This window comes from Carettochelys insculpta, chromosome 1 (genome assembly GCF_033958435.1).
Source record: "Carettochelys insculpta isolate YL-2023 chromosome 1, ASM3395843v1, whole genome shotgun sequence".
Taxonomy (NCBI): domain Eukaryota; kingdom Metazoa; phylum Chordata; order Testudines; family Carettochelyidae; genus Carettochelys; species Carettochelys insculpta.
The window spans coordinates 381,923,938-381,943,548 of NC_134137.1; the positions used below are offsets into that span (position 1 = coordinate 381,923,938).

Sequence of the window (19,611 nt, forward strand, 5' to 3'; positions counted from 1 at the left end):
GTCTCTTTTGCCTCAGGAGGTCAGGGCTGTTAGTGCAGCCATTCAACACTCTGAGTTATCTGCTTTTAATCCACCAGAACAAACTGATTTCTCAAATGCAATAGTATCCAGATTATTTAAAGAGGAATCCAGCTGTTCAGGAGTCTTTCCTATCCTGTGGTCTGACTATTGGGCCTACAGATTTTATCCCATGTCAGCTTAAATGCAAAAATCATGTGAAAGTTTAGGATTACCTATAATTTTTGCCTAGTTTGAAATTACCATGAAAAAGAAGTTGAGCTGTGTTTAAGAAAAACGAATATTGCAAACAAGTGAGAGAGAACCAGATAAAGAAGATGGAGTATTCCAAACCAAAAGGACCTGCTGATATTTTTCAAAGACTGCTGAAATCATGCTGGGTAAAAAAAGATGTAGACCCAGAAGTTAATGATCCAAAATTGGTGTAACAAATATTAGGCCTAATTGGCAGGCAAAATAATGAGGAGGTGAACTATGCCACCCACTCTTGTCCCTTTTGGGTTTGTTAAACAGAGAGTTTGAAAAAAATGACCACTCATCTCCTGTCCTATTGTAACTTCTTTTATCTTCTCAGATCTTCCCTGACCCCAAGAAAGAAGGAGCAAATTCCGTGGAAACTCTTTTTGTTTTTTCTCTTGTAAGTTCTGAACCATCATTATAAACGTCCTGTCCTCAGTCAGAAGCAGAGACACCTAATTGCCAGCATTGAAGAGGCATGCAAGACCCCATTTTGTCTCCCTTCTTCTTGTGTTGTTCACACATCCCTTCCTTACTCTTATCTTTGTACTTGCTTTTTATCAGACCCTGAAATCAGCACTCCCTTCCCTTTCTAGGGAGAAGAGAACCCTCAACACAGGGATGGGCAGGATACAGCCTGCAGGCTGGATCCAACCCACCAAGCCTTTTAATTCAGCCTGCCCTTGCTGTCCACACCAGTGGGAGCTGAAAGATTTTGCCTGGGGCCTTTGGCAGTGCATCCCATTTCCCTGCTCCCACTGGCTGGTTTCTAGACAATAGGAGCTGAAAGATTTTTTGGGGTGGGGGCAGTGCGCAAAGAAGGTCCTCAGTGCCAAGGCTCCTTAGGTGCATCCTTCTTTGGCACCTGGTTCCTCGAAGAAGCCACTGGCATGCTCTGCTCTAAAGACAACCTGCTGGTGGTAGGATCCCTGGCACCAGGGTCTGACTGTGAAAGAAGAACTATTTTCATGAGAAGGGTTTTACGTAGCTGCTCCCTCTCGTCCCAGGTTCTTGGCTTGAATTCCTGCCAGATTTCACAGTGGCCCTCTTGATGACCTTTGCCCCAAAACCATAAACTGAAGATGCTGGGGGAGGTTGTCACAATTTGGTGTGTGTTTCTTGCAGGACTCAAAACCTGGGGATCACGGAATGCCCTGGGAGCAGGAAGGGAGGTGTGTGTCGGGGGGAACCTGCACTGGAAACTTAAGACTATTTAACTAGTAAATTAACTATACTAGTGCTCTTTTCCAAAGTGTTTCATTCATGACCAAGTCTTGCCATTTGATGTGAGGGATGTACCTCAGGAATCTGTTTATGAATGTCTGCAGCTTGTGATCTGAAGACACCCTAGTACGCCAGGTCTATACTAACACACTAAAGAAGAAGGCAACAAGAATCGAACTGTTACATCGCTGGCTGAAGTTGGAACTTCCCTGGTTCTTGCTAACACCACTGGTGATAAGGAAGCATAAAAGTAGGAGGTGGGTTGACAGGGCTCTCTTATGGGTGCCATGAAGGCGTGACTCCATGGAGTGCGCAGGTCGACCCGACGGCTGCTGCTAGGGGGAAAGTCTGCTGGCTTCTGTGCATGCGTGACCACACACGCCTGACTGGAATTGACATGAGCAAGCACTGGAAGAAGTATTAGAACATGTACTATCTAGTTTGGACGGTGTCCGTCTGTCAGTGCTACATTTGTCCAAGAACTCCTCTTAAACGGTGAGAGCCATGACCATGAAATTTGGTGCACTGCTTCCTCTTACTCTTACCCTCACTTAAACCAATCAGCGTTTGGTGGAGGCTGGAAAGTGGGAAGCGCACGAAATCCCAAGAGTTCCCAGCACGTGGAAGGGAGGGGCACTGACAGGAGGGACAACATACTTCAGACTCACTACTGGGGGCAGTAAGCGCAGGGAGCAGCTCACCCCCCAAGCCCCTGCTCCAGCACTCAGCCACAGTACTGTGCAGGGGGAGCCCCACTGCCCCCACAAAATTAACCTCCCGCTCCTGAGATGCTGCAGCCATGAACCCTTGCCCTGCCCCTCCCCTCCAGGTCATGCTGGGGCCAGAAACCCCACCCCCCAACCCCAAGCCAGGCCCCCCTTGCCACTCTCCCTGGGGCTGGGGGAAAACAGCCCTGCCTCCCCACTGCTGCTGTGCCAGAGCTGTGGCTCTTTTCCATGGCCCCAGCCATCAGCCCCAGCCCCAGCCCCGGATCAGCCCCTTCACTCCTTCTGAGTCAAGGCCTGGGAAAAACATCACAGCCTCAGCTCTGGACCCACGTTCCTGCCGTGGCTGGGGAATAATCACCAGAGCTGGAGCCAGGCATGGGGCTGAGGCTTTTCTCCCAACCCAGGAGGAGCTGGTGGTGTGCTGGGAGGGAAAATACCTCATTTAAATACCCAAGCACTGCTGGCTCAATTTGCTAGTCTTAAAACAAAAGCTGCAGGGCAGCATGCCCTCCTCCTCCCTCATTAGCCCTTTCAGAGGCTGTCAGCTCAGCCACCTAACTGCCAATGAACGCTGGCTGACACAACCAGTCTTCTGGCTCTTCCAAGGAAGAGCATCTGTGGGGGCAACAGAAGATGAGAGTCCAACCAGTGCACTGGCTAATCCGCAGGCAGCCACACAGGAGCAGGATGCTGTAGACTCACCAAGAGAGGAAATGGTGTTATCAAACACTGTTCTGGTGCCAGCTTCAAGGTCTATGGTGATTTGACCTAGGCCATTTGGCAGATAAATCAAAGAATAGCAAAGCTGGGTCCGAAGCTGAAAGGTATTGATCAAGATCAATATGTGAGTATACTGAAAATTCATCTGTTAGAGTTCAAGGTAAGTGACATCTCAGACAAGTAAGAGCGGGTATTTGTATTTGTCTTGTACTTTTTATGTCTAGAAGTTCCAGAGAGCTCACTTGACATGATGAGCTCTGAAGGAAGAATTTGACTCAGTAGCTTTTTGTAAGACTCGTTTTGACCAACATGTTTCTGGATGCAAGGTTCAAACACACACAGCTTGGAGAACTAAACTTCACACTCCAAGATCAGTGTTACCTCAGTTTTTTCCCACCCTGCCTCATTAACTTTGTTATGTGCACCACTATGGAGCTGATGCGCGACACACCGTCATACTCACGCACATAACAGAATTCGCGCGGCGGAGGTGAGGCCCAGGGGTTCAGAGTGCAGGATACAGTTCACAGCTGGGACAGAGGTGAAGGAGTGTGAGGGCTCCAGCTGGGAGTGCACAGCTGTGGGATGGGGCCAGGGTGAGGGACTCAAGGCCGGGACAGAGTTTTGGAGTGTACAGACTCTCTCTGGGGGTGCAGGCTTTGGGTTAGTGCTGGGACAGAGGGTGGGGTGTGGGTGTGGGAGGGAGGGCTCATGACCAGTCAGGGCATGGGGGCTGTGGGTCACAGCTGCTCTGGCTATGGTGGAGGGATGGGTGCCAGGACCAGGATGCTCTGGCCATGGCAAGGGGGCTCCTCCAGGGCCAGCCATCCCAGACCATGGTTGCGTGTCAGCCAGGAGAGAGGTGCCTGGCTCAGGCCACTCCTCCCCCATCCAGCAGGCTGGAGGCTAGGTTGGGGGTAGGGCAGTCCCCCTCCTGACCTTGCATTTGTTTTGAATCTGTATTGGAACAAGACCCAAGACCTTTCGAAAGTTTTTGCAGAACATAATTCTGTTTTCCAGCCAGCCCTAGTTACCAAGTTTCTGAAACTACAAATGTAGAAACTACAACATTCTACAAAATGGCCAAGGAGTAAGTCTTAAGCCTCAACAGATCCAACTGCTTAATATCTTTATTATTAGCTACAAACGCATGAATGCCAGCTCAGCTGCCATGCACCTGAGCCAACCTAGACTGTGAGAACACACCTGTCCCTTTGGAGGCCCCACAGCTACCTGTATGCCTGGTCCTTGCTGGCTACCATATATGCTTGTTCAATAATAATGGAGGATTTCAAGTATCCCATACTGACTGGGTACATGTCATGTCACAATGAAATGGAGAGACAAGGTTTCTTAACAACTCAAATGACTTCTAATCAAGCAGCTGATTCTGAAACCCTCAAGACGAGACACAATTCTCAGTTTAGTGTTGAGTGGAGAACAGGGTCTGGGCCAAGAGGTGAGTATAACTGGACTGCTTGGAAATAGTGACCATAATATAATTAAATTTACTATCCCTGTGGCAGAAAAACCCACTTAACAGCCTAACACTGGCATTTAATTTCAGAAAGAGGAACTACCCAAAAATTGGATTAGTTCAACATATATTTAAAAAAACACAGTGCCAAAAGTGAAAATCCCTGCAAAGTGCATGGAAACTTCTCAAAGACACCATAATAGATGCTCAACTTTAATGTACAAACCAAATTAAAAAACATTATAACAGAACCAACAAAGTGCCACCGTGGCCTAAAAACTGAGTAAAAGAAGCAGTGAAATAAAAAGGCATCATTAATAAGTGGAAGATAAATCTAGCGAGGAAAATATAAAGGAGCATAAAGTCTGGCAAATGAATTGTAAAAATATTACTACAAAGGACAAAAAATAATGTAAAGAACATCTAGCCAAACACTCTGAAAGTAATAGCAATTTTTTAAAGCACATGAGAAGCAGATTGCCTGCTAAACAATCTATAGACTCGCTGGGCGACTGAGAGCCTAAGGGAGCATTCAAGGGCAATAAGGTCATTGTGAAGAAATTAAATGAATTCTTTGCATCAGTCTTCACTGCTGAGCATGTGACGGAGTTCCCAAACCTGAGCCATAATTTTTAAGTGAGAAATCTCAGGAACTGTCCCAGATTGAGGAGTCATTACAAGAGGTTTTGGCACATATGAATTAAATAAACAATAATAAGACACCATGACCAGATGGCATTCACTCAACATTTCTGTAAGAATTCATATGTGAAATTGCAGAACTACTAACTACTATCCTTTAAATCAGCGTCTGTGAACGACTGGAGGACAGCGAACATGACATCAACTTTTTAAAAGGGCTCTAAAGGCGATAGCTAAAGGCTCAGATACCTCCTCTATCAGTTCCTTGAGTATTCTAGGATGCATTTCATCAGGTCCTGGTAACTTGCAGACATCCAACTTCTCTAAGCAACTTTTAACTTCTCCTGTTTTATCTTTTAAACCTATCCCCTTCCCACTAGCATTCACTATTTTATGCATTATTTATTAGGCCTTCTTGGTGAAGACTGAAACAAAGAAATCATTAAGCACCTCTCCCTCTTCTAAATTTTGATATTGTTTCTCCCACCTCACTGAGCAGTGGGTCTACCCTGTCCTTGGTCTCCCTCTTGCTTGTAATATATTTTAGAATGACTTTTTGCTAGTCTTTATGTCTCTAGCTAGTTTGAATTCAATTTGTGCCTTTGCCTTTCTAATCTTGCCCCTGCATAACTGTATTGTTCACTTATATTCATCCTTTGTCATTTGCCATAGTTTCCATTTTTATATGGCTCCTTTTTTGTTTTTGAGATCATGTAAGATCTCCTGGTTAAGCCAAGGCGGTTTTTTGTCATACTTTCTGTCTTTTTCACATGGGGGGAATAGCTTGCTTTTGGGCCCTTAATAACATCCCTTTGAAAATTTGCCAACTCCCTTCAGTTATTTTTCCTTTTAGTCTTGCTTCCCATGGAGATCTTACCTACAAGCTCTCTGAGTTTGCCAAAATCTGCCTTCCTGAAATCCACTATCTCTATTTTGCATGGGTTTTAATCCAGTGTCGGAAGCAAATCCAAGAACACAAAGAATACAAATACCTGCAGTTCAGGGTCTTGAGTTAAGGAGGCTGGAGCCATGTCGCCACAAGCCCCAAGAAACTCTGTCCCCATAGCTCCCATTGACCGGTAATCACAGCCAATGGAAACTGTGGGGGGCAGTGCCTGCCAGTGAGTGGGGTGACAGCATAGAGCCACCTTTTTCAGTTTACTAGAATTCTTTTAGGCAGTCAACAAGCATGTGGACAAGAGAGAACCAGCGGATATAGTATACTTAGATTTCCAGAAGTCTCCCACAAAGGCTCTTAGGCAAAGTAAGCTGTCATTAGATATGAGGGAATAAATGGTCAGTTTTCAGAACGGAGAGAGGTAAGTAGTGGTGTCCAACAGGGCCTATACTGGGACCACTCCTATTCAACATATTTATAAATGATCTGGAGAAAGGGGTAAATTGTGAGGTGGCAAAATTTGCAGATGACGCTAAACTGCTCTAGATAGTTAAGTCCAAAGCAGATTGTGAAGAGCTTCAAAAGCATCTCACAAAACTAGGTAACCAGGCAACAAAATGGCAGATGAAATGCAATTTTAGTAAATGCCAAGTAATGCATATTGGAAAACATAACTATACATATAAAACAATGAGGACTAAATTAGCTACTAACACTCTAAAGAGACATCTTGGTGTCACTGTGTATAGTTTTCTAAAAACATGCACTCCATGCAGTAGCACTCACAAAAGCAAACACAATGTTGGGAATCGTTAAGAAAGGGACAAAGAGATCTTACTGCCTCTATATAAATCCACAGTATGTCTACATTTTGAATTCTGCAGATATGGTCTCACCTCAAAAAATATTATGTTGGCATTGGAAAAAGTTCGGAAAAGGGCAACAAAAATGATTAGGGGTTTGGAATAGCAGTAAAATATAAACAGAGATTAACAAGACTTTGAGGTTTCAGCTTGGAGACAACTTGGGGAGGGGTGTATGACAGAAATCTATAAAATCATGACTGGTGTGAAGAAACTGAATAAAGAATTATTTGCTCCTTCCCTGAATACAAGAACTAGCAGGTCACCAAAGAAAATTAAAAGGGTTAAAACAAAAAGGAAGTATTTCTTCACACAATGCATAGTCAACCCATGGAACTCCTTGCCAGAGGATATTGTGAAGGCTAAGACTACCATGGGGTTCAAAAAAGAGCTAGTTAAATTCATAGAGAATAGCTCCACCAATGGCGATTAGCCAGGATGGGTAAGAATGGTGTCCCTAGCCTCAGTTTGTCAAAAGCTGGAAACGGGTGACAGGGCATGGATCACTTGATAATTATCTGTTCTGTTAATTCAGGGGCACCTGGCACTAGCCAGCGTCAGAAAAGAGAATACTGCATTAGATGGACTTTGGGCTGCCCCTGTATAGCCGTTCTTATGTCCTAACTAAGCCACAATTGCATTTTAAAACAGAATAGTCAGGAAAATTTCAGGCTAAACCAATTTTTCTAGCCAAAATGTAGGATTAAAACTAATTTATTATGGAAACTCGTGGCAGCCTTAATAACTGTGATGGAAATAACATCTCGCTGTCTTCAAGGATTATTCTCTCTTTTATGTTTGCCACTGAGGTGGGTTGTGGTCCCGCTTCCCTTTGCATCGTGCTCATTAGATTTCTTTCCGCAATTCTTGATAGATTTTAGTCGATAAACAATATTACAACCATCATACTGGAATCTAATGAGCTACTTTTCTCTCTCCCGTATAACTACATCTGCCTCCCTGATCGATGGTTTGTCATGTGTTTCTGAGCTTCACAACCTGTAGGACAAGTCAGCTCCCCATATAGGAAAGACCTGTTTACTGGAGAAATGGAAGTGGTCCAAAGAGCAGGAGGACTGATAAGAGGAATAGTAAGGCTTCCACACCAGAAGAATTGAAAAAACACACACGAGATACATTATGATTTCTGTTACCATAGCACTTTGGGTCCCTAGTCATGGACCAGGGACCTGCTGTAGTTTAGAGAGAAGATGTGCAGTAAAGAAGTGTAATGGGGCCAGCACCCACTCTTTAAGAGCACTCCTGAATGGTTGTGTCTGCAGTTTTTAAACCAATCCAGCCCTGCTATGGAGCTTTAACCTTGGGGATTGCTTCCTGGAGACACGATCTTCGTGCGGCTCTCCCCAGCATAAGTTACTCCTCCATGTCAGCAGCCAGCCAAGAGCTTCTTCATTGCTCCACCAGTACCCAGAACCGCATTAGACAAACGAATATACAGGCTGCAAACATTCCTGCTTCAGGGAGCAAACCAACCCCTAACTGAAGCGAACTCTGGTATCTCAATTTTCAAGTATCTGGTATTGGCCAATCAGAACCAGGAGAGCAGACTAGCTGGATTCTTGTTCTGATTTATGTACAGTTATGCACCTTATTAATTCATGGTCTGATTGGTTATCAGGCAGGTACTTACAGACGTGATCAAGTCAGTCCTTAGCATTCTCTTTGCTAAGCAAAATAGGATTCCTTACGTATATCATTCAAATAGGTCACTGAGTAAATCACCATAAAGCAAGATTCAGGATGTCTCACGTCAGAGAGGTCGCACATTCCATGACATCCAGAGACCTTCATGACATTTTCGGCTTCAGTGGGGCAGAGCTACCAGCCGGCTCAAGTCCCCCACAGCTCCCTATTGCCAGCCTGAACCTCCAAACTACTGCAGGCAGAAGCAGGAACCACAGCACCAATAGCTCCCAGGCACTACAGGTGGCATAGGGACCCTGAGCTCTGAGATGCCAGCTCTTGAGCTCCAAGCTACTGTGGGCAGTGGCTGGGGCTGTGGGGGGCAGAACTCTAAGCTGCCACCAGCAGCAGGGGGACCTGAGAGCTGTCACTTGGGATAGAAGCTGGATCCGCAAACCACCTCTGCAGCCTGCACAGCAAGGCTCAGACACTTATGCCTTCTCATCCCCATACTGTTATTTTAAAAGAAGTCAGGGGCAGGTCACAGACTTCCATGAATTGTTACCTACTGCCCATGGCTGGTCCTTGACTTTTAATAAAAAGAGCCACTAAAAAATCGTAGGCATGAACATTCTCATGGCTCTTTCCTGAAGCCTCTTGAGATTCTCAGTACTCTTCTAGTACTGTGGACACCAGAACTGAACACAGAATTCCAGCACCAGCTGCACCAGAGCCACAACAGAGGTAAAATAACCTCTCTCCTCCTAGCTCAGAGTCCCTTCTTTAAGCATCCCAGGACTGCGTTATTTTTTGGGTGCAGTGTTGACCTGGGAGTTCATACTCAACTTACTATCATACATCATTCCCTAAATATTTTTCAGAGTCCCTCAAGCTTTAAATATTGTTTACATTTGTGTTCCTAAGTGTACACATTTAGCAATTTTAAAATTTATCTGGTCTTTTCACCCAGTCTCCAACTTATGCAGATCAGGCTGAACCAATGGCCCGCCTCGTTCCATATTTACTGCTCCCCCAACTTCAGCATCATTTGCTAATTTGACCCGTGGTGATAGGATGTTTGCTTCCAGATCAGTGGTAAAAATGTCAAATAACGTAGGGTCAAGAACCAATCCCAGCAGAACTCCACCACAAAAACTCAAAATACAGTTGATGACAATTGCCTATTTACAATTACATTTCACATTTTTCAGTTAGTCAGCTTTAAATCCACTTCACGCATGCCAAGTTAATTTTATATCATTCTAGTTTTGAAATACTGTGTGGTACCAAGTCAAATGCCTTACGGAAGTCTATTACATCAACACTATTACCTTTATCAATCAAACTTGTCATATCATCAAAAAAGATATCAATTTGGTTTGACAGGATCTATTTTCCATAAACCCATGTCGATTTGCATTAATTACCCTCCTTTAATACTTTATTAATCAAATTCTATGTCAGCTGCTCTATTATCTTGCCTGGGATTTATGTCAGGCTGACAGGCCTCTAATTATCCTGGTCATCCTGTTTACCTTTTTTAAAAAATGGGCACATTAGATTTCTTCCTTTCTTCTGAAACTTCTCTAGAGTTCCAAGATTACTGAAAACTAACATAAAACAGTCCAGTCAGCTCCTTGGACAACTCTTTTAAAACTCCTGAATGCAAATACCTGGACCTGATAATAGAAAAACATCTAACTTTATTAACTGCTGTTTAACAATCTCAAGCGATGTCAGTGGAATAGAAAGATTGTTCTCATCATAGGATTCAGAGAGGTCCACGTTTGTCTGTCACTCTCTGTAATTCTGACACAAGATCACTGGAAGACGGCAAGATGCCATAGGCTCAGCTGCCAACATCATGTCCATTATACTGAACTCATCTCATTCTCCACACACTGCCATTATTAACACATTGGAATGACTACAAGAAATCAGTTCTTAGATAAGAGCAGCTGGTGTGACAAACACAAGAGCTGAGGAGTGTAAAGAGCTCAAATGACTATACTAAAACATGCCAAAAGGCATGGACTTTGCGCACGACGGCTGTGTCTACACTAGCCCAAAACTTCAAAATGGCCGTGCAAATGGCCATTTTGAAGTTTACTAATGAAGTGCTGAAATACATATCCAGCGACTCATTAGAATGCTGGCAGCCATGGCACTTCAAAATTGACGCAGCTCGCCACCGCATGGCTTGTGCAGATGGGGCCCCTTTTTGAAAGAACCCCAGCAACTTCAAAATCCCCCTATTCCTCTCTGCTATTAGGAATAAGGGGGTTTCAGAGTTGCCGGGGTCCTTTCAAAAAGGACCCCCATCTGGATGAGCCGCGTCAATTTTGAAGTGCCAAGGCTGATGGCATTCTAATGAGGCGCTGAATAAGTATTTCAGCGCTTCATTAGTAAACTGTGAAATGGCCATTTGCATGGCCATTTCGAAGTTTTGTGCTAGTGTAGACGTAGCCTAAGTGTTAAGTGAGTTTCCTGGCCAATCTCTGGGGAGTGGTTAACACAAACTGGGATTCTGTAATTATGCACTACTCTGGCCTTTCAAATCTACACTCTGAGGAGAGGGTCGCTGACTAGTTATTAGCTGTCCCTGAAGAATGGAGATCAAAGACTTGAACTATGCAAAAGAATGGATGGACTGTCCAATGGGAGTCTGGCTTCTGAGCTAAAGCTGACAGGAACTTGTAATCAAGGAGGAAAACTGAGGTTTTGTTTTTGAAAAACACCTACCAGAGCTGTACGCTGCAGCTGGGGGTGACCGCTGGTAAGTTTTTAGCATGAGTATAAGTGTTTAGGGTTTCTTAAATGTGGATTTTTTCTGTACATAATGCTTTCGCCCCAAACAAAAATGCAGTTTGCTTTGTGGAAGCTGTTCAGAAACTGGTATTCACTCTTGCAATCCTAAGAGAAAGAGCTGATCCTGGCTGGACCTGTAGGAAAATCAGCGAGGTGCAGAGGGACTTCAACCTTAAACACTGGGTCTGAAAAGAGTGAGTGTGGGTCTCTGCTCCAAGTGAGGTGACTACCAGGAAGCCTAAAACCTTAACAGGGCCCCCTCAAGGAAAATCCAGGTAGTCAATGGGCCAGCTAAACCTGAAGCTGTGACAGATAGCTCAAGTTATGTCCAGATAAGAGCAAAGTGACCCTAGCCAGCAGAAGTAAAGGTTCAAGTGCTGATCAACATGCTGTCTTCACCTTCCCTTGAAAGGGCACAGACCCCATTCCTTGAACTGATGTGAAGTGTTGAGTTCCTGTGACACTTCTCACCAAGTTTTCATGAGCAGGTAACATGAGTGACTAAAAACACCTTCTTGCACTTCCAGATCTCCAGGAAACTCCCCCTCCTCCTTCCACCATGGACAAGAACCTGGCCATGGTGACCCATACGATCATCCCAGCCCAGCTCGACAGCTGTAATTCCCTGGTTCTGAAGCGGAATGTGAAGCTGACCCACAGGCTGCAGCTGACAGAAAGCAGCTGCCTGCCTCTCCGTGATCAAGGCTCCCATGATACATCAGTCCTGTGCTCAAGTCCCTCCAATAGTCCCTAGTCCATTTCAAATCACATTTTAAGGCCTTCGTCTCAACTGTGCATTAAGCCCCACGCACCCAAATAAAAGTAGTTCCATCTACAAAACTACCAAAACAGCTGCATACCTCATACAGTACAGATGACAAATGAAGCACTCAGGGGCCCAGCACAAACACCATCTGTCCAGGGACTCTGGCTGCGTACAGAACTTCTAGATGTGGCAAAGTGAATCCAGACTCTGACTATTGGTCGGAAACACTGCAAACTCTTGCACTTTGAGAAAATCCTTTTCACCACGAGAAAAACAGCACAAAAATGGCTCCCATGCAAACCCAAAAAACCCAAACACCAAAAACTAGAAATTCAAATCAATCAAGCAAACAAAATAACAACCTGTCTGCAAGCAGAGATCTAAACTCCAAAGGGAGGAAAGGCAGGACTTCATGAAATCCACTAGGGGCTTAGCTACTGCTACTGGTCTCACACAGGACTTGCTTACATCCTCTGCTGACAAACGTCCACAGGAAACCCTACGCCAGGAACACCACTAGTTCACATCAGAGTGATTTGTTAGGAATCTCCATGATTCTGGAAGCATAAAGCACACCAGACTCAAAAGACAGCAGGCTCACAAGATTCCTAAATTCACCCAGCGTTTGTGTTTCTGAAGTTGAACCCCCTTTTCTTTTGTTTCTATGAACTGTTTAAGTAACTTACACGTTGAACCTCTACGTTGATACTGTATGGTTATTTGTTACCCACCAGCCAACAAGATAATTAAAAGTGCTAGAGTCCAGATGAACCTTCTCCCTGGCACAACAGCCCAGAAAAATTGCCCCTGCCTCTTCCCTCTCCCCTCAGCTCCCATATATACTTTAATGCAGTGCTGAACTTGCTTCAGAAAATCCACTAGCAAAGTGCAGGACTCCCATCTTGAGGGCAAACAATTAGCTCTTTGGCTGAGACAATCCCTTCAATCTCAATAGCAAGGAATGCTTCTGCTGGTTCCTGATGCTACCAAGACCAGCAGCTCAGACTCTTGCTTGGGGACTTTGTTCTGTAGCATCAACAGCCCTTGCGGAGATGGGCAAAAGGCAAAGATGCTGAGATAAGGAACTTAGCTCTCAAAGTGCCAGGATTTCTCAGGATGGCTCAGTGGATCCCCGCCCAAAAAGGCACAATACAGGGTAAGGTGGCAGCAGGTAACACACCTTCAACCGAACAAGCATTTTTCACACACAGACACCTTCACCCGTCCCACACCACTGACTGAGAGAATAAGACAAAGGGTCATGAATGTGTAACTTTTCTCTTGGGCCTGATCCCAAACAACTCTCCCTGTCATCTTGCCCCATTCAGCACCTGTGTGCAGTCAGCTCCCCGCTTCTCTTTTTAAGCACCCCCTTCCCGCACTCAAACACTCCCTGTGCAGTCAACTACCCCTTCCCTTGTTCAGCACCTGTCTGCAGTATAGCTCCCCCTTCCCCCATTCAGCACCCCATCTGCAGACCGCCTCCCTTCCCTTGTTCAACAACTGGTCTAAGAAACAGATACCCTCTCTCTTGTTCAGCACCTTGACTGTGGTCAGCTCCCCCTTCCCTCATTCAGCACCCTGTTTGCAGACAAAACAAAGCAGCAGTCATGTAGCACTTTAAAGGCTAACAAAATAATTTATTAGGTGGTGAGCTTTCGTGGGACAGACCTACTTCTTCAGATCATAGCCATACCAGAACAGACTCAATATAGAAAGCACAGAGGTCCAAAAATTGTTGTCAAGGTTGACCAATCAGAAGAGCAGAAAGAAGGGGGTCATGTGGGATGGGGAAGTTAAGAGTTAGGTTACACATCAAAGTATGTGAAAGAGTCCTTTTAATGGGTCAGGTAACTGCCCTCCCTGTTCAAACCATGTGTTAATGTGTCAGATTTCAATAAGAATGCTAGTTCTACACATTCTCTCTGTGGACAGTTGCTGAAGTCTTTTTTCCTGCAGAACACAAACTCTCAGGTCTTTAACAGAATGGCCCACTCCATTAAATTCAAATTCGACACATTAATGTGTGGTTTGAACAGGGACGGCAATTACCTGACCCATTATAAGGACTCTTTCGCACACCTTGATGTTTAACCTAACTCTTAACTTCCCCATCCCACACCCCCACCTCTCCTTTTCTGATTTGCCAAGCTTAATAACAATTTTTCTTATTTGTCAACCTTGATAAAAATGTTTGGACCTATGTGCTTTATATATTGACTTTGTTCTGGTAAGGCTATGATTTAAAGAAGTGGGTCTATCCCATGAAAGCTCATCACCTAATAAATTATTTTGTTAGTCTTTGAAGTGCTACATGACTGCCTTTTTGTTTTGAAAGAATACAGACTAACACGGCTATCTCTCTGTCACTGTCCACAGACAGCTCTTCTGTTCTCCTTCTGCCATTCAGGGACGCCTCCCCGGCTGCTCACGAACTCCCTAAAGCACCCTTATTCCAGACAGCTCCCACTTCCCCACACTACAGCACCTCCATCCCCAGACAGATCATTTAGTTCACCCGCCCTCAGACACCTTTCAGTAATTTCATCCATAGACATGCCATTGCAATTGGCACCCGTGAACTCTACCCCAACCTTAGAACACTACTCTTGCACTTATGCTCAGATCCTGATGACCATCCCCAGCCCCCAATATCTTGAGAGGCTGATGCTCTGGCACCTGGGTTATCCCAGAGCCAGCTCGGGCAGAGTGCCCTAGCATGCCGGAAAAGGATCAGCCACTACTTAGACACCCTCCACAGCTTGCCAAGGGAGGCACAGGTTCATTACACAAACTGGTGATCAAACATCTGCCACACTAGCCCTAATTATTGCCAGAAGACTCTGAGGACAGAGAACATGAAAACAGACGAGATCAATTACAAGGGAAGAGTCTATATCTATCAGATTATCCCTCTCACTCCCACAAGAACAACGCACCAGCACCACACGGACAGAGTAAAGAGCAGCCACCCCATCTCTCCTCTGAGAAATCTCACGACAAGCACCTGATTTTGTGACCCTATATTGACCCTTTGCTAGGCCCTTGACAAAGGACACTTCAGTTACACCTCAACAAGGAGAAGCCCAGACAGTGCTGATCCTCCTCACACCTCCCAACTCAGCCAAAACTCACCTCCCCACACTTCTGATGTGTATACCTCCCCCAACTTCCCTCCACTCCACAGTGCCAGTGAGTAAAATGCTGGCACCAGGCACAAGGAATAAAGGAACTGAAGAATCAGGAAAATTACCAGGAAAGAAGGGCCGGGGTGGGGATCACCCACCTTGCCTAAGAAAGTAAGGACAGCCTTCAAACCCAGTAAGGAGTCTGAGTGACTGCATTTAAAAATTAGAGATCAGAGAAAGGGCACAGATGAAAAACAGGGTGATCAAAAGTGACCCATCAGATGATTGCCTCTTGCCTCTTCAAAGTTAGTCATTATATCCAATTCCTCTAAACAAGTAAGCCCATCCCAGAAAACAGCACTAGCAAAAACCCTAGTTTGCAAGCTCGCAGGCAGTATTAGCCAAGAGGCCAAGAATGCCCCGGATCACAGAGACTAAAGACCCATCTCATCTTGGGGAGGAGGTACTCTGCAGCTCAAGAGTAAGAGACATGGGTGTGGCAGTGGCAGAAGTTAGCTGTAATACCATTTCCATGATGACTCTTGCTGTGGACAGAAGACTACAGTCTCCAGATCCATCAAGATGGCACCTTTCACTGCTACAATTAAAAAGATACAAGCAAAAGGTACAGAGTTGGTTTATTCCCCTTTCTTAGCCTCCCAACATGTCAGAGCCAGATTAGAATCTGAGCAAGGAGACACTATCAGTGGATTAGACCAACAGCCCTAGCTCAATAAGGCTTCTTCTGACAGTACCCAGCATATAATGCATTCTAGGAAGCTTCAAGAAATCCTGCTGTGAAAATTATGAGGTTCTTGATCATGGGGGAAGTTTCTTCGTAACTCTGTCAATGGAAGGCTCATTTTTGCCCTGAAGCAGGAACACTTACAGGATTTTTAAAAATCCTTTCTAATGTAACTGAGGATATTCTCTACATGACCTAAATCTCTACTCCTGTCTTAAATTCTGCTATAATTTTGGCCTCACTGACACACGTTGGCAGTCTAGTCCACAGATTAATTGTGCTTTGTGCAAAACACATTTCCTTTTATCAGCTTTATATTTGTTGCCTCTCAGTTTAACTGACTGTCCCACTGTTTATATGTTACAGGAGAGGACTGTAGCAGATAGGTGCCAGGTTCTCTCAAGGTCCCCATGTCTCAACGAGACGCTGACAAACACATAGCTGCACTCAGTCCAGATCACCTGGCTGTTAGTATGGCTAAAAGTGGTATTAGAACTATAAGGTTGAGTTTAGAATTCAGATTTTATTGAATGTTTGTCAGTTGCTGCCTTTATTTCTGTTACTCACAACATCAGTAACAATTCAGTTCTGCAAAGTAGAACAGGAAAGGTTCTGTTCTGAAACTCTATGACTCTGCACATCAGACAGGAGAGAGAGATCAGTTATTTTGAAGAGTTGATCTTCAACAAGAGGAAAATCCATCAATAGCAGATGGACTCTCATGGGTGACTGCAACTTTGATTTCCCTTTATACCATCAATGAGAGGAGAAAAGACAGATGCTGCTCTGCTCCCTTCCCCATAAAGATGAGCCACGCAAGTGGACTCCTCCTAGCAGCTGAGCGTGCAGCTCAGCGTACATGGCAACAGAAGAACAACTCTTTGCCCTCCCCCCCACACCCCAAAAGCAAGTTGGTATCTGTGCTTCTAGGACATTTGGACACGGGGGCAAAGTGGTTTTGGCATAAGCAAGGGACTGCCAGATGTTTAGCCTGGGTTTGCCCTGAAGCACAGAGAAAACTTGCTGATTACGGAGGCTTCTATTACCTTTCAGAATTTAAAATTGTAACTCATTTGTGCATCTACATTTACCCACTTTAACCTTGTAAATAACTCTCTAGTTTCCTTCTGGTTCATAAGTCTGAATTTCTTTTACTATAGGATTAGGTACAAACTTTGTCTATGGTGCAAGACCTAACGTACACTGGAAAAGGGGTGACTGGCCCAATGAGACTGGATTAGAATACTGCCATTGGCACGGGGGACTATCTATTACAAATGTATAGCCACCTGGCTCACAAGGTAGACAGGGGACCGTCGGTGACTCCATGTTATGGCTATTGTGGAGCAAGAGGATAACTAAAGTGCTACTGGACTGCTTTTTTGTTTTGATAGTATAGCGACTAACACGGCTCTCTCTCTGTCACTACTCAATGTGCAAGGCACTACATTCAGCCATTTGGGGGTCTGTCCCACGAAAGCTCACCACCTAACTAATTATTTTGCTAGTCTTTAAAGTGCTACTGGACTGCATTTTTGGGTTGAGTCGTGTAGAAATCAGACAATCTCAGTTTTGTGCCCAGCTTTCTAACCATCTGTCTGAGGATGGCATTCACACGCCTGAGTCCCTGCAGGCAGCGCTACCAGAACAAATCAGAGCAACCATCTACACTTCATCCCTAACATCATTTTATATTCCTATCCATTCAAGAGCACAAAGCAGAGATACATAGTGGAGGAAGAGAGACATCCCATACACTATACTAAACTAGTATTTCGGGGAGAGGGAGAAATGTGGTGTTAACATAGCTTCAGACATAATCTCTCCCATCAACTTGTATGTTTGGTGACATGACGTTTTATGACAAACTTGAAAGTATCAATGAAGCAAATCAATGATCATCAATCAAAATACAAAAATAAAAAGGCAACTGAGTCACTTCAATGTTTCCTCCAAAACTAATCACTTGCCTCATCCCATGGCTTGAGTCAGAAAAAAACGATTCTTGAAACACGTTCTTAAAGGAAAGCCTTCAGTGTTCTGACCCCAAACCAGGTTCAACATCATCTCTTCAAAGCGACTCCTATGCTAGAGCCAAGCAATATTAGTGAGAACCTACACAAGGATGAATTCAGGCAGAACTAGGCCAAGGGTGAGAGGCAGGACTGGCAAATAAGATATTAGGTCCACAGGGAACGAAAAGCAGGTATAAAATTCTGTTTCTACTAACTGGGTAAGTTACAGCGCCGACATGCCAACAGGCCCTGCCTCACCCCACTCACATGGGAACTACAACCACCTTCCTCCTCTGTGCACTGCCCCTTCCTCTCCCACACACCTCCCCGGGCACTGCTCTCTGATTCCTCTACAGTTCCAGGCAGTAGTCAGGATGTGTGCGCGCAAAAGAGTGGTACATGGACTGACCTGCACCCAGGCAAGCCCCCTCATTTCTGCCAGGATGGGACCAGCCCATCAGGAACTGCTTCCAAGCAGAGGAAGTGTCTAGTGTCCTTTCTACAATGCCAAAAGTTTTGTATACGCTCAATGCTCAGAGCCACAGTGAGCAGAGTCTAGAGGTCTCTCGAACCCTTTGGCTCCAATCCCACGCCCTAAAACATGCGTGGAGCACAGCAAAAATCTGCACCACCTGTAAGTTTCTGTGGGCCCCAAATCATCTTGAGTGCACTTCTTGTTTCAAACAGGTGTGCGTAATGCCAGGCTGACAAAGCAGACCCCACTGAAGACAAATCAGGCAATGGACACCTACCCGGGCCACTGCCAGGGCAGGGAGCCCCCAGCCTACACAGCAATAGTCCCAGTTAGACAAGGGAGCAACTTTTTCTGCTCCTACCTCCTCCTGCAGGCTTCGCCTCTCAGCGCTGGAGAGGGACGTGCAGGGGACAGACCCAGCCACGGTCCAGCTGCTGCAGCCCTGCGCCCGGGGCCCTTGGCCACTCCCCTGCTAGAAGGCCCCTGGCGCCGCCTGCCAACCGCTCCCCCCGCTGTGCCCGCACTCACCCTTGACGGCTTCGCCCCGGTTCAGCTGGATCTCGCCCTCACCCTGCGGCGTGTAGCTCTTGACCACGATGAACCTGCGGCCGGGCACGGCGCTGTACAGCTTGCGCTTGGGCCCGCGGAGGGCGGCGGGGGCGGCGTGGCGGGCGGGCTCGGGCCCTGGCCCCGGCCCCGGGGGGGCGCCCTGGCCGCCGCTCGGGCTGTAAACGAAGACATAGGTTATGGTGCTGATGCCCGGCAGCGTCATGGCGCGGGGGCGCGGGGCTCAGAGCAGCCCCGCCAGCGGCCGCCCTCGCACGGCTCCGGCTCCGGCCCGGCCCGGGCCCCGGGGGCCGCCGGCCGCGGGCGGCTCCATGGCTCCGCGCCGCCCCACCCCGGCGCGCTGCCTGCGGGCTGCCGCCGGCGCATGGCCCGGGAGCGGGGCCCCGCGGGGCTCGGCTCCCTCCGGCGCCGCCGCACACCAGGGCCGGGCGGCAGGTGCCTCTGGGCGGCCGCGGCTCCGCCCCCTCTGCGGGCGGGCGGAGACTGACCGCTTCTCCCGGCCCGGCCCGGCCCGGCCCTGCCCAGCCCGCTGCGTGCGGGGCAGAGCCACGTGCCGCGCCCCGCGCCCCGGGCCCCGGGCCGGGATGCGCTGCGGGGGCTGGGGGCGGTGCAGTGCTGGGCACGGAGCGGCCGTGCCGGGGGCGATGCTGTCGCGG

General features: G+C 46.5%; 1 protein-coding gene across 6 annotated transcripts in view; it reads right to left on the reverse strand.

Moving 5' to 3' along the window:
- Positions 1-19,611, reverse strand: part of SHANK3 (SH3 and multiple ankyrin repeat domains 3) — an 857,838-nt gene that overhangs the window by 350,361 nt on the left and 487,866 nt on the right. For all 6 annotated transcript variants that reach the window (XR_012642513.1, XR_012642514.1, XM_074976815.1 and 3 more), the window contains exon 13: positions 18,917-19,113. Coding sequence is in view for 4 of the 6 variants with exons in the window: in XM_074976815.1 (XP_074832916.1) it covers positions 18,917-19,113 (197 nt within the window). In the remaining 2 variants the exon portion in view is untranslated. The remainder of the gene's footprint in view (positions 1-18,916; positions 19,114-19,611) is intronic.